At 36.5% G+C, this 15,076-nt stretch overlaps 1 protein-coding gene across 2 annotated transcripts in view; it reads left to right on the top strand.

The window, feature by feature from the left end:
- MINDY2 (MINDY lysine 48 deubiquitinase 2) overlaps nt 1-15,076 on the top strand; it is a 34,376-nt gene that overhangs the window by 2,335 nt on the left and 16,965 nt on the right. For both annotated transcript variants that reach the window (XM_069798116.1, XM_069798115.1), the window contains exons 2-5: nt 7,222-7,279; nt 8,979-9,043; nt 13,322-13,480; nt 14,394-14,496. In XM_069798116.1, coding sequence (XP_069654217.1) covers nt 7,222-7,279; nt 8,979-9,043; nt 13,322-13,480; nt 14,394-14,496 — 385 coding nt within the window. The remainder of the gene's footprint in view (nt 1-7,221; nt 7,280-8,978; nt 9,044-13,321; nt 13,481-14,393; nt 14,497-15,076) is intronic.

Raw genomic sequence — 15,076 nt, 5'->3', positions numbered from 1 at the left:
GACTTTAAGGTGTTGCCTTACGTAGGTTCTGCCATCCTCAAGAGGGTGTGAGGGTTGTCTTAGACTTCAGTATTTAATGAATGCTTTCTGTGCTCCCTCTTTAACATCTAGAGGTGAGTGGAGGGTCTTGCAGAACTTATTGCTTATCGTTCTGTGTGGCTGTGTTTTAAAAGAAATGGCTAGTTACAGGATTTTCCTTTTTAACCTCTCATTTAATGAAAGCATATAAAGGGGACAGCACTGCTTCCGTTGTTTGCATTTAAGTTTTTGGAGGTTTTGTTCCTTAGCATTCTTCCTCTGCCTCCTTAAATATGATTGCTTTCTTCTGCTGTTCTCCATCCAGAATTTTAAGTGACATTCTGCTTTGATCAAATATTACATTAGTGAGAATTAAGGTGATACCTAATTTTATAAACAGGTGAAAATCAAAACACCTCTTGGGAGCGCCCTACCATTTCTTATTGCTGGAGTTACAGGAAGGGTTTTTTATAATTTTGTCTGTTTATGTGAAACCTCAGCAGAATTTATATGAGTTGCAGACAGGCAACTAAAATGGTGAAACTGCCATCACATGACTTATTATTTATATGCTTGAGGGTTTTCCTGTTAGTTGGTTGTATATTGCCCCTGCTTATATTTAATTTTCCTAATTAGTGCCTCTCCAAATTAGCCTTTCTTTTCCCCAGTTTATAGCCAAGAACCATGTTGGCATTGTTTGGAGTGGCAAGCTTATTGACAGCTCATCTGTACGTCACTGAGAGTAGCTAGCTACATACCAAGGCTGAGGATGGACATCCACATTCTTCTCACTTCTCCTGAACCAAGATGAACGCTAGATTGGGTCAGGTAATTATAATTTCGGAACAAGGAAGCACACCAAGAGGTGAAAATACATGAAAGCAAAGCAAGAATACCATAGTATATGTTAGGTGAAAAGAAGCTACATAGGGGTGGGGGGAAAAGGAGTGAGAAGGAGATGAGGAGGGGAAATAAAATCACAACAGAGAATAAGAAGGTAAACAGTTAAGCTTTGGGCTCTCTTCCCTGTATCAGCCACCGGCTTTTCCTTCTTGGAACTCTATCCTGACAAGGTTGAGAGTTTTGGTCATCCTGTAGGTAGATATGGTCTCAAATAACTTCAGATAATACATGCAAGTCCTCAAAGTTGAGAAACAACAGTTACAATACTAGTTTCCATGAACGCTTCCCTTTGCATGGCCAGTTACATGCTTCCATTATTCCAGAATGGGAGTAATAACCTTGAGATCCAGTACTATGTATCAGCTGTGCTTGTGCAGCATTGAAAGTTGAATTCACATAATTGTTTGTGACAAGTGGCACATAATCAATTTGCTTAAAACCAGAATCTTTATTTACTGCTTAGTAATATGTGGGAGGCCTTCAGAGGGTATGTAGGTCATAATCACAGAAATGTTTATGCCTGAAAACTCAGATTATCATTTGGATATATTAAGGAGAACTCACTTTTTCAGTTATTTCAGCTCCTCAAAATGCAAGCTTCTTACCCCCCCACTAGAGTATTGTTTTAAATATACTAACAGTTTCGTGACCTTCTGTTTGTATGTCCCAGTTGCCCTCATTCAAAACATGTTTTTTTGAGATACCCCTCACTGAGTAAAGAGAGACTATAGGTAGTTTGTTAACTTGCTTAAAGGATTGCAATAGCAAGACTTAAGATGTACTGTACCTTAGGTAAGCGTGCCATATACTCGAAATGTTTCTTCCTAGTTATGAAGATCTTCTTCATTAATGGAGCAAGATTCTTCTGTGTTCCTAGTCATCATTCAGTTTTTATTATGCCTTTTGGAGGTATTTTTGATACTAGAGTTAAGATCTTTATTAAGGAATACAGCTGCAAAGAAAAATAATTGATTGTTTTAGTGTTGCACCTGTATGTTCTCATATGTGAGATACTGGTTTGGCAGTGCTTCGATTTTTGGAAATTCTGAAGTAGTGGCACCCATTGGGACTGTTCAAATTCCTTTTTGACAGTACCAAATTTGGAACTAAACTTGCGATAAAACTGCTACCTCTCTTTATCCACTACTTTCAAAGGAGTCTGGACATACAACTTTGAGGTGGCAGATTGTAGAAGCTGTACTTTTAAATGTTACAATTATGAAATTGCTTTTCTTTTGAAGTGTTTTTGCAGACTGCCTATTATAAGCTTAACTTGCAGTTTAGCCTTTAGAAGATAGTGCTGAGGAGTTCTGCTTACAGAATTGTTACAGAAATGTTTTTCTAAGTAAAAAGAAAACAAAAGCAGTATGATACCAACTTGAAAAAAGTAACTGTTATGCAAAACTGTGGTAACTGTTTAGGCTTCCATGATGGAAATGAAAGCAGAAGTAGAGTATTGAAACAAACATTTTAAAATGTATGTACAAGCATGGGTTGTCTCTTCTGATGCAGAGTAGCGTAGGACACTGTCTTTCAGCTTGTTTAAATCTGAAGATTGCTCAGTTTTTCCTCAGGCCCGTGGCTCATTATGTAGTTAAGCTTAGCAATGCAAAGCTTGCTTTTCCAAGTACTTTTTGTGACTTTTGTTAGGTGTAGTTCATGCACCGCTTTCTGATAACTTCTGGCATTGTATTAAACTGTAATTTTGTGTGGGGATAGCCCTTCTCAGGATGTACTCCATGGCAATCATCAGATGCTAAATGCTTAGTAAGGGTGCCATGCAATTCTGCTCTGTGTTTCTTAGGTAGGATGTGATGTCACGTAGCCGAAGAACTCTGTGAACCTTAATGCATTGCACAGAAATTACATATCTGAAATGTCCAGGGAACAGAGAAACAAATTGTTTTGGAACGTAAGTGTAGGGGAAAACATAATGTAATACAGATATAAATAAGATTGTCTTGAGAAGTGAGTGCATATGGAATATCTTGTCCTTACAGCTTTTTGTGTAGGAAAATAATCCCGGTAGCATATTTGACAGTGTCTTTAAAAGTTTTGTCTATCACAGTCCTCTCACGGAATGGATGGTTTTGGGAGCTGTGTTCCCTACATGCCTAGTTCTTCTAAAATTTCAGTAACTTTTAGAACTGTATGAGCTACCTATTTAGGTGATTGTAACAATTACGTAAGTAAATGTTATATAACCGTTTATGCTCAGATGTATCCAAACTGAGGTGCAGAGAAGAGGTAGAGTAAAAAATTTCCAGTCAGAAATTTTTAGTTTTAATTTCTCAAAAAAATGGCCTTTTTTCAGAGGAGCTGAGTACGGTATGCTCCCGCTGATATCCATTTGATTTGTTGGAGTCTGCAGTGGTAGTGCCTGGTCTGAGGTCTGGCATTGGCCCTTTACACGTGATCTCCTTGCTCTTGTTACGGAGCTAAAACCTCCGGATGGCCAGCATTCGCACAGATTGCTCAGATGAACTTGCTCAGCCTCCAAAGGTGAGTTGCCGGTGAGCTTCTGATGAATGCTCAGCGGAGGCCTTGGCAGCCTTCCTCCCTGCATCTGTGGGATGAGTTGAGCGTACAAATCAGTAGGCCGGTAGCTGTGCCTTTTCCAGGACAGGAAGCCTGCTTGGAGGGACTGGAGGAAACCTGCCTGAGGGGGCAGATGTTCAGGTTATTGGGGGGCAGCACGTATTACCAGTCTATCGTGTGGTAAGCCTATGAAGCTGTTCCTGCAAGGCAAGAGGTACGTATTTGCAAGGAGTGTTAATTTTTTGACAAGGCAGCTTAAAGCTACCCTTACCTCTTCCGGAACACTGAATTCAGGGGAGTTGCATATTTTAGCTAAACATGTTCTGAGACTATAAATAATAAGCCATTAGAAATTTGCGTGGTCCCTTTCTATATGCATAGTATTTTTGGAAGTGTTAGCTTCTATGCCGGACTATATCACGTAAATTTTTTTTTAAGCCCTTCTGAAGAGTGGGAGAATACATATTTAAAATTAGCTTTATGTAGTTTTCCATTTTGTAGTCAAATGCATAGAAACTGTATAAGTTGTAGTAGACAAACTGTTCAATATGAAAATTTGTTTACCAGTCTTGTCTTTTAATTACAAAGGTGACTCACCTGTACCTCACATCATAGGTGGGTGAGAAAGATGTAGTTTCCCTCTGCTGAATGGGGGAAATTAATAGTAGCTAGAGTTGAGAAGAGAGATCAGGGTGAAAGACCAGGAGACTGCAATAGAGGGGTACAGAAAATGGGTGGGAGTCGAGGGAACATGTTGTTCCTAAAATGTAAAATTAATGTAAAATCTAGCAACTAAGCATTGAGCCCTATTGAGAAAACTTGTCCCTCGATATAATAGATTGTTCCCAACAGCAACAGCTTTCACTACTATTGCTTACATTGTTTTTTTCTGTTGATTTATGTGGAGAATGGCTGTGGTTCTGTACGATTTTTTTCTCTTCCTTAAATTTTAAGGTGTTTTTCTTTCCTGTTTCCTGTAGCTTAAGTGCCTGCAATGAAGCTCTGAACAGTTAGGAAATGTCATGTTTTCTCTATACCCTTAAGTCAGCTCTGTTCAGAAGTACTTATGACTGTGTTGGAACCCCATTAGCCCTCTTTAAAGGTGTCATCAAGGTCCCACAAAACATGCTAGCCCTAAAATTATGCCGTGAAGTAATCCCTTAACTTTGTTTAGCATTTAATTAAGCAGTTAATTTTGAGATTTAGCTCGTTAAAATATCTAACTAAGAGAGATTCTGCAGATACAAGTAAAACTGCTTTGGTTCTGCAGTAAAAAAAAAATAGATTTCTTAGCATTACAGTTGTGAGGGGGAATTCAGATTGTTAACCAATAATACAAATAATACCTCCTTCAATCCATAAAGTCTGAATAATACGTTTATGCCCTGAGTACGTAGAGCTCCAATATAGGTAACCCATGTAATTGTGCTTTATAGCTGCCGTTTGTAGCGTAGGCATACTTCTAGATTCCCAAATGTGGTGCAGAGCAGAAACCCCCAAGCAATGCTGGCTGAGCTGATATGAATGGTTTTAAATAAATAATAAAAAGAGCTAGCTTTAGTCATGAAAGAATCATTACAGTAGTCCTGCTAATAGTTGAGGGAGCAATGCTGATTTTCCTTCATGCTGTACCGTACACATCTGTAGTCCCTGAACCACTTCAGGCATAGCTAGTGTAAGTAATTCTGTTCTATGCTGTTATGTCGATATGCCTTAGGAGCTGTAATGAACCAGACCCAACTCGGGGTGTACACAGCTAATGTTTGCAAAGGCTTGAGTGTTGCCAATTCAGAACTGGAAGTTTAAGAATCAGCTTTTTGAACCTGTAGTCCTGTTATTTACTTGTCACAATATATTATATCTATGTGAATACTCAGTATGAATATTATGAACAGGATCAAAGATTATGAAAACCTTTAGCCTATTGAGTACTAGTGAAACTTAAAGGAGTTTTAGGAAGAGGTTAAGGAATTTTGTAAGTTACAGTCAGTTGTCACTCATTTAAAAGATGTTTTCAGAAATTCATGTGCTTCTTATTTAATTCGTATAACTTTTTTTTTATAAGCAGAACTAATTAAGCCTTCTTATGAAATTATGCTTCACTAATTTCATGCTTTACTAACAATTTATACTTTGATTCCCTTCCTTCCCCAGATCCCAGTACTCTCACCTTCTTTCTATGTCTACCATCTGTGGGTTGATCAATGTGTGGCATATATCATGTGGCCAATTCTGACCTAATTATGGGCATATTTCTTAGCCAGTGGCTAAGAAAAGGCCCTATTAACTTGCGTCTCTTTCTTCTTCCAAATTTAATGAAACTTCTTGTAAATCTATATCTTTAACACATTTGCCTTTTGTCAAATATTATTAAAATTGGCGGTGAGATAGATTTAGTCCAATCACACCTTATTTTCTCTGGAAAGTTATTAAAATAGCTTAGTTTTCAGATTGGGAAGGAAACCCTCTCCATCACCATGTGAACAGTGTAGTGTGTTGCTATACTGTATTTTTGAGTTTGGGGTGCTGCATCAAAGGCTTTATATGTATTGCTCTTGCCTTTCTACTTCCTCTTTCCTCTCCACAACCAGCAAAGTAGTGGGAGCCTATTAAATCTTAAGCATGAGTTAACAATCTCACATCATGTCTTTCTTTCTGTGTCAAGGAGAATGGTGATCAGTGTTGAGGAATATGATTAAAAAATTCCTAATAAAATAAATACCAGCCTTTCTAGACTTTCAGTGGTAAGATGTTGAAGAGAGATAGGATAAGAAGATTAAAAACTGAAGAGAAAACTTAAAAACTGACAAAAAAAACCCAAACCACCCCAAACCCTAGAAAAATAAAATTCATATTTACGCAGAGGAAAATTGAGCACAAGATGGTTAAAGACAATATCCTCCTATGGTATTCCTTCAGAGTGCCAGAAGCATGCCTTTGTACGTGTTTGTGCTTTGGCTGTTATTGCAGGGGGATATGTAAATTGAAGTGTGCAACCAAAACATTTACCCAGGATGCTGGATGGAGGAGATGAATATGTAAGAAGCTTTTGGCTCTGGCTGCTGCCAAGGTGGTTGGTTTTAGCAGCTGACAATGACAGGAATAGGTCAGGGGAGAGGGGGACAGAAGCTTCACCACCGAGTTCTGTGTGTCCAGTCTCTTCTGTATGGAGTTAAACCAAACCCTTGAAATGAGAGGCTGGGAGGTAATTTCCTTGTACCTGCATGAGTCTTGGCTTCCCTGTCGCAGCAGCTGCTGCCACCAGATTGTCTACAGCCTGTCTGTGCGCAGGAACCTTTTGAGTTAAGACTCAGTTAAGACTTAGGATGAAGGCAGGGAGTCAAAGACTTTCCTGAATAAGGTGAAGTTTTCTTAACCAAGGGTGGCTACAGTTCCCAGTCCGTTATCCTGGATGCTTGCAGGTGAGCTACTGCAGTGAGTGGTGTGAACTCCTGTGAAGTCAAGAGGGATGCTGGTGAAATTTTTTAGTGGGAATAGGGAGCACTACACAGAGAGCTGCGAGTGAGAGGAAGTACTGTGTGTGTGTGGTTTGTCTAAAAACCAAAATGCCTTTTTTCATTTCTTCTTGTAGCTGTTACTTAGTAGAGGTCCTGGGAAGGTTCTTGGTCCCGGTATGCTAATGCTCTTACAAATTGGTGGGGCAAATGTGATCAGAAGACTTCAGTCCAGAAATACCTTACTAAGACTTTCTACATTGTAGCATTTTCACATTTTGAAGAGAATATACTTTTACTTTCACAGATTAAGCTGCCACCCATGATGGAAATCATAACGGCTGAACAGCTGATGGAATACTTAGGTTAGTAATTACAATAAATGGTTTTCAATTATATATTATACTTATTAGTGAATAGTAATATAGGAGGACTGTTTCATTTATTTACTATTTTATTCAGGTTTACTTGAATGCACGCTTCAAGAAGACTACTTATGGTTTTCAGTTACTCATGCTATTCCTTAATTGCTTTTAGAAGTTTTCTGTACTGCTTTCCTAAGTGGTTAGTCGAGTGATGCAGTTGGTATGGCTTGGTACACCAACACATTGGTAGATTTAAACTTATTCATCGTCTCTTACAGTGTTCTGCTATTATAGTTGACAGAATGCAGTAAGTCAACTGTGCCTTTAATTGTCTGTAGTAACTCTAATCCTTGGTAGTATGACCCAATTAAAATAACAGGAAGAATTAATTAAGTCGTCACAGTGATTGAGGTCTCATGTGCAGGCACTCCTCTGTTATCAGATTCAGTGTTCAGCAAAACTGCAGCTGTTTCTATCTGACAAGTCTGAAACTTCAATAGCCCGGAATGATCCAGGTGTTAAATGTGCAGTTGCAATAGTACTTAAGCTATGTGCACCACAGTTCTTTCCCTTTGTAGCCTAACAAATATAAAATGTTTGAGCTTACAGACTAGTTTTGATTTTTCTTAAGCAGGAGAGAAAAACAACTTACTATATTTTCTTTCTTTTTGCTTTTAAAGAATGTAGCTTGTTCTTTTCAAAAGCATATGGCTGAATCTTTCAGTTGAAGAAAAAAGTTAATTACTTAAGATTTATTTTTTTGAAATTAAGAAATCTCGCTGCCTGTGTCTAAACATTTCTGATTGTATTGATAGAATAATACTGTCTGAAGTCACCACACAATCCCAGTTGGCTAAATGTGTGTATTCTTTCTTGAAGGCATATTAGCTTCTGGAATTATCTTATTAAATTGAATAACAAAATTACCTGCTCAAATTATTTAGGATCCTATTCAGTCAACAGGATTAGCAATTGCCAAATGGTTCTTCTACAGCTTAACAAAAAAAGAAATGCCTTTCAACTACTTTGAACAATCTTAGCTTAAAAGGTTTATAAATTAGGAAACCTGTAATGATATTTTGCTTTGAGTAAAAACATATTTTTTTGGAATGGAGCAAGGGAATAAATATGAAAACTGTTGAAATAAAATCTGAAAAATTTGGGAGAGGCAATTTATGGATACTAGTCACTAAAAGTGTTACAAATCTTGAACTGCAGTGTGTTGATTAACTGATTAATTATTACCTTTGTGTTGTGGACACAGATGGGAGTACAAGCCTTTCAGAATTATTGGTGTATGGGAACATATGCCAAAATAGTCATAGTATCAGTCAGGATAAGTGGTTGCCTTTTTAAATTGTTACGCAGTTACATATCTTACTGTGAACAGTTTGACCTTTTTATATTTTTAAGTTGAGGCACAGAGGGAGGTAAAGTTCTGAATAATTAAGAGATTGGTATGATACCCCAAGAGATTATGAAATGCTGCTTTAGTAACAATGTTGGCGATTTGAATTTTATTTCTTAATATGATCTTACTATGTTTCTTATATTTTACTCCATAGTTATAATTCAGGTTATAAAACAATGCAAACTCATTAATTTGATAGAAAACTTCAATGGTGGTGTTTATGATCAGTCAGCTTCAGTCAGAAGTGTTTATATGGAATAAACTTAATTTTATTTTTGCTTTTTTTAGGAGACTATATTCTTGATGCAAAACCTAAAGAGATATCTGAAATTCAGCGTCTAAATTATGAGCAGGTAAGAAGCTGCTCCTAAAATACAATTGCTTATGTCTGAAGGAACTAAAACTTTTTTTCTCACCTAAGGTTTATCATCTTGCTAAAAACCAGAAGCATACAAAACATTGTTTGTAGTTAGTTTTTCCTGTTTTTCTAGGCTTGATATAGAGTATTATTTATAAATACTTCAGGTATCTATTAACACAAGAAATGATTTTTTTTTTTTTTTTTTTGCCTGCAATGAGTGTAATGAAAGAATTTTGGCTTTATTGAGGAATTATAACATGGAAGTAGAGACGGAAGTATATACCAGGGTGGTTGCTCTTTGAAGTCTTCTATTATGCATCCTTCAGTATGCTCTGTTCTGTGATGCCTGCTAGACTTTCTTGGAGGATGTAAGCTGAGCAAGAGAGAGATTTCTGTTCTTAAGTCACGATGGACAAAAAGAGGTTGATTCCCTATTATGAAAGGCAATATTATTTGCACTGACCACTACTTTTATGTTACCAGAGAAGTCTTTCTATGTTAAAAATACTGCTATTAATTTAAAAAAAATATTGAGGTAGTATATATTGTCCTTGAGCGAATTTTTTAAGCTCTGTCTGTGGTCACAGCTGTTTTTTTGATTACTCATGGAAAAGTGATTTGAATTTATTATAGGTTTTAGGTTTCAAGCTAGTTCTATTTATTAGATCTTCTTTTCTTGTTCTTATTTAGTGTTGAAAACCAAATCAAGTATATTGGGATAGTTGAAATTAGAATGAAGAGATTGAATGTGGATTCTTTTAATAACAATAATAATCCAAAATATTACTTGTATCAAATTATATTAATTATTTTTGTAATAACAAAATTAGCTATGTTTTTTCCACACAATTCTGTGCTGTGGAAGATTATAGCTATAATCAACTTAGAGGAGGGTGATGAAAACTATATACCTGGTGAAAGTGTAACCTCTATGGCTTTCTTGTGCTCAAATACATGGGTTTACTATGTAAATGTCACAAACATTTTCCTTAAATATGTAACTGTACAATTTTAAAGAAACATTCTGTTCTAGGAATGTTCTAAACGTACTTGTACATGTATGAATGATATCATGCAAGAGGGAAAAAGAAACTAGAACTAGTTAGGCAACTGAGTCTTACAAAATTATGACATTTCAGAAGCTTTGGAACTAAGTCTTGGTGTTAATCATAATTTTGTGTTTATCTTGTCACACAGTTAATATTCTTTGCCTAAAACCATATGTTTTCTTATGCAAGAAATTCAAGTAAATTTTTCGGACAACTGCATTTCTAATGCTTGATTTTAGTATAATGTCAACATCATGACAAGATATTAATTTCAGCTATGACTTTCTTTTTCACCATACTTGAGGGATTTAATTAAGTATTTGAATGAAAGTTGGATTAAAAAAAAAAAAAAAGGCACAAGTTCTAATGCACAAACTTAAGAACAGGTTGCCCAGGGAGGTTGTGGAGTCTCCATCCTTGTTGATATTCAGAAGCTGTCTAGACATGGTCCTGGGCAACTGGCTGTAGGTGGCCCTACTTGAGAAGCGGGGATGAACCAGATGACTTCCAGAGGTCCCTTCCAAGCTCAGCTGTTCTGTATATCCTTGCTTATTTGCATTCATTTTTTCAGAAGCTTGTTACTTTGAAGGTGTGGAAATAGCTAAAATAGAAATGATACTGTTCAAATGGTAGTGAGAAACTTCTGCAGTTTTCTGGACAGTTTGATGTATTCCTGTTTTTTACAAAGTAAACATTACAAAATAAATACAACTAATATCTGTAGATGTATGATCTGAATTTGTGGATGGCTAGTGCTGAATTGCTATAGGCTTTCTTCCTATTCATTTAGCAGAGTATGAGTATAGCATTATTTCTTCCAAAACACCTATGATAGGTTTTTATACTTGATATCTGGTCCATACCAATGAAGTGCATTTCTTAAGTAAGGTGGTTTGGTGTGCTATTGTAATGATAAAAACTTAAAAAAAAAAAAAAAAAAATCTGAGCCAGATCTTGAGAATTACTTACAAATTTTGCTAAATTCTCAATTTTGTGACAGCAAAATTTTCAAAAGGATGAAGCAACCTGTAGTAAAGTAGTGAGAGCTGTTACCTTCCTGGTAATAGAAACTTTACACAACAGTGTAGTTAAAGGGCTACAAGCAGTAAAACTCTCTCATTCATAGCAACCACTCTCAAGGGCAGATACTGGATAATGATCATGGGAGTCTTTTATAGCTGTGCTTTATCAAGTAGTTGATAAGCTTGTCTGTGTAAGCTTCACCCCTTCTGAGAGCTTTCCAGGTTTCAGTCTGCTTAGTAACAAGGAAGTATGTCTGTTTATAAACTTTTTTCAGAAGTTGCATCTAAGCTGAAATTACTCAAAGTAGGAACAAGCTCATTGTTCTGCTGTCATTTTATTAAGAAAAAAACAAAAGGACATTTAAACTTGCATACCAGTAAGAGTAGCAGCTTAATTCCATTGGCTAAAATGCTGACATTGGTGAACATGAAATTTTTACGATGTGCCTTAATGAAACCATGCTGTTGCATGTGCAAAGTGTTGTGCAAAGATCTGTAGTTGAGACTATTTTACGTATATATGGCTGCTTACACAATTTTTATATACAAGGTTTGTTTTAGATTTCTGTTGTATGCTGAGAGATGTCTAAAACTTCTTCCAAGATCTAGGTAACATTCATCCTTCCAACAGATGCAAAACTGTGCTTAGAATTGGGTCATGAAGCATTGAGTGATGTAGCTACTTCACTTAGCATGTTTACTTAGTGTTGTATGTTTTAATTGGTATATTCTTTACAATACCAAGTTACAAGATGGATAGACTGATTTTTTTAAACTGACTTCTTAAAAATACTAAGGTCTGCTTTATGTTCTAATATACAGGCTTGTGTTGGCATTCTGCTCTATTAATGTGTGCACTAATGTGCTGCAGAAGTGAATGTTGAAGTTAGTGTATTGGTTATGTTATTGGTTAAGGGATCCAGTTATTTGTGGTTTTCCTGCATTTCAGCAAGTTGCTTTTAATTTGATAAAATAACACTATGTACCCCACTTAAGCTTTGCTGGCCTACCTAGGTCTTTAATAGTTTTCTCATTATTCATCCTTTATAGTCAGTCATCCTTATTATCAGTTTTTTGTCTTCCCTTATTGATTATATTAATTGTGATTCTTGCTATTAACTGTCTTATCATTAAAAGAAGACAACACAGAGGCAACTGTCACTAATGATCAGTGGTTTTAATCTGTGAATCTTTTCTGTCTCCATCTTCTTTCCAATCTGTATTTCTGGTTTTTGTCATGTTTTTTCCCCATTGTTGCAATCCTGAATTCCTCTTAAGCAACAGAATATTGCAAAACTAAGCCAAAAAAAAACCCCAACAACAAAACAAACAAAAAAGCACCTCAGTTTCCCTGAATCTTTTGCAAATACTGCAAATACTTTCTGATTATACTCTTTGTGGACTCTTCTTACTTGGTGGAAAATTCTTTTTCCTGCGTGTCAGGAAACTTACTTGTCGGTTCAAAGGAACTGTCTCACAAAGCACTTTTTCTTTGGCTCATCTTTGCTTTGTGTGACTGCATCTTCATAACTTGATAATTCCCCTCACGATTCCACAGTTGGGATCACAACTGTAATAAGTGCTACTTTCATGACTTGTTTCCACAGTAGAATCTACAGGCTGTTTAAAGGTATGCCCAAAATAAGACAGCAAAACTTTTTTTATGGGACAACAAAAAAAATCAGATTCTTCATTGTTGATCACCACTTTTAAGTACTGAACTGCCAAATTACAGTTAACAAGTAGATCTGTTTGGTTTGTTCCTTCATTGTGTGGTGGCAAGTACTTCAGCCTGACTCATAAGGCAGGACTTAAAAGGGGAGAAGAAACCTCAAGAGAGTCCCTTAGAGATTCCCTCACAATCCAGTTCTTGCAAACATCTGGCTTGTGGCTATGGGAAATAGCACTAAAAGAAATAGGAGCTGCCTAAAAGCAGCTTATGAATGTAGAAGAAACAGTCAGATACAGCTGATTGGAGGGGGAGTTCTTATTCTGTAGATGTCTTCTGGCACAATGAGAATGAATAATGTGAATATGCATTGAAACAGTTGTTTAGCTAATTTCCCCTTTTGCAATTTTTTTTTTAAATGATGACCTGATGAGTACTAAATGATGAAGGCTTACAAGAGTAACCACCAAGTGTACAAAGCTCTATTTAGTCATCTGTTGGTTGTTTTTTTTTTTCCTTTCTGCTGTCAGAATATGAGTGATGCAATGGCGATTCTACATAAGTTACAGACGGGTCTGGATGTCAACGTGAAGTTTACAGGTGTACGAGTATTTGAATACACACCTGAATGCATAGTGTTTGATCTTCTTGATATCCCCTTGTACCATGGATGGTTAGTGGACCCTCAGGTAACTTTTTTTTTTGGTTTTTTCAATAATTCAAACAGAATACAAGTTATTCTGAATTTTGTTGGGGGGAGGGGAGATGTTGCAGAATTTTAACTGGAGTCAATAATAATAATTATGGCAATGGGTTTTTTAGTCAGAAAAAATGGATTTCCTTCAGAGAGGAGTGAATACAGGCTATACGTGTTTTTTAGTGTAGTAACTTTGCAGAGACTAGGTCTATAGTCAAACTAACTTTCAAAACCTTCTATGCTGAATTAATGACTACGTAAATGAGAAGTGTTGTTCCAAGGGAGGTAGGAAGCTGTCAGATACGGTGTCCCAGTCGTCGTTTTTGAAAGCTCGTTAGAGAACACGTGGAAGGAATGCAAGGTTGCTCTCCTCCTTTCTTCTGATTTACTAGTTGCTGCTTTTGAGAACTGAGGATGTTAGAACCAGAGAGAACTGCATCTTTAACAAACATATAATTTATTTTTAATGATATTATTTAATAAACAGTAAACTGGTACTGTTTACTTAGGGAGAAACTGGTGAGTTTGGCTGGAATAATTTGCCTCAGATTTTTTTTCTTTTTCTTTTTATGCCTTGTTCATGAAAGTTGCTGTTCTCTTATCCCGCTGGACTTCCCTGCCACCCAGCTGAGACAACTGATGCCCCATTCTCTCCTCCATCCACTTTAGCAACAGCTTTTGAAGTTAAGCATTAACTTAAGGATTTAAAATGGGATATGAGACAGCAAAATGTGTAACAATCTGGGCTAAAACTTTTTGGCCTAGCATTTTTAGGAGGATAATGTCCTCTCTTTGTTGAAACTCTTCTTATTTTCTTATGAATAATTGCCTTAGGCTTACAGTTGTGTTCTGTTCTTCATAAAGGCCAAGTTCTCTGTTCTGTATGCTGTTCCTTCCTGCTACAGGTTGCTGACATAGTAAAAGCAGTTGGTAACTGCAGTTACAATCAGCTAGTGGAGAAGATAATTTCTTGTAAACAGTCAGACAACAGTGAACTGGTTAGTGAAGGTGGGTAACTTTTTTCTATGCTTTATCAGAGTATCTACCCTCTCTAATCTTAGTTACATACTTGTATGTGGGTCTGGACATGTAGAGATAGAAGTGTGGAGAGCTGCATTCTGTCTGCTGAACTTCTTTCCCTGGGCAGTCAGACAGCACTGTGCTTGTCTTCTAAACTTCCCTTATGCAATTTCCAAACCAAGGATCAGCTTCATTCTCTTGATCTATTAAATATACTTTTTAAAAAGCTGGAGAGATCTTCCTTTTATGAAAAGGTATTATGGGCAGCATTCAGATTTCAACTTGGCTATTGGTATTATCTCCTATAGTTAGAATATAAATTATATACCACCTGATCACAAGGAAAAATCAGTAATATTAGAAGCAGATATAGCATTTCTGAACATGAGAGAGTTATCTACAGTGCTGAGGTTTTAGAACTTTCAACTCGTTTTCCCCTCTCTGAATGTGTTCCCTTAGATTTGTGGTAATATGGGGGCATCTTAGCAGGGAGGAGATGGGAAAAACATTACCATTGTAAACAGGTTTTATATATTAGGAAGTATGTAATAGACACACATAACAGTAT

This window comes from Haliaeetus albicilla, chromosome 12 (assembly GCF_947461875.1).
Source record: "Haliaeetus albicilla chromosome 12, bHalAlb1.1, whole genome shotgun sequence".
Classification (NCBI taxonomy): Eukaryota; Metazoa; Chordata; class Aves; order Accipitriformes; family Accipitridae; genus Haliaeetus; species Haliaeetus albicilla.
Note: the sequence above shows the minus strand (reverse complement) of the source record. Positions and strands in the feature narration are given on the sequence as shown.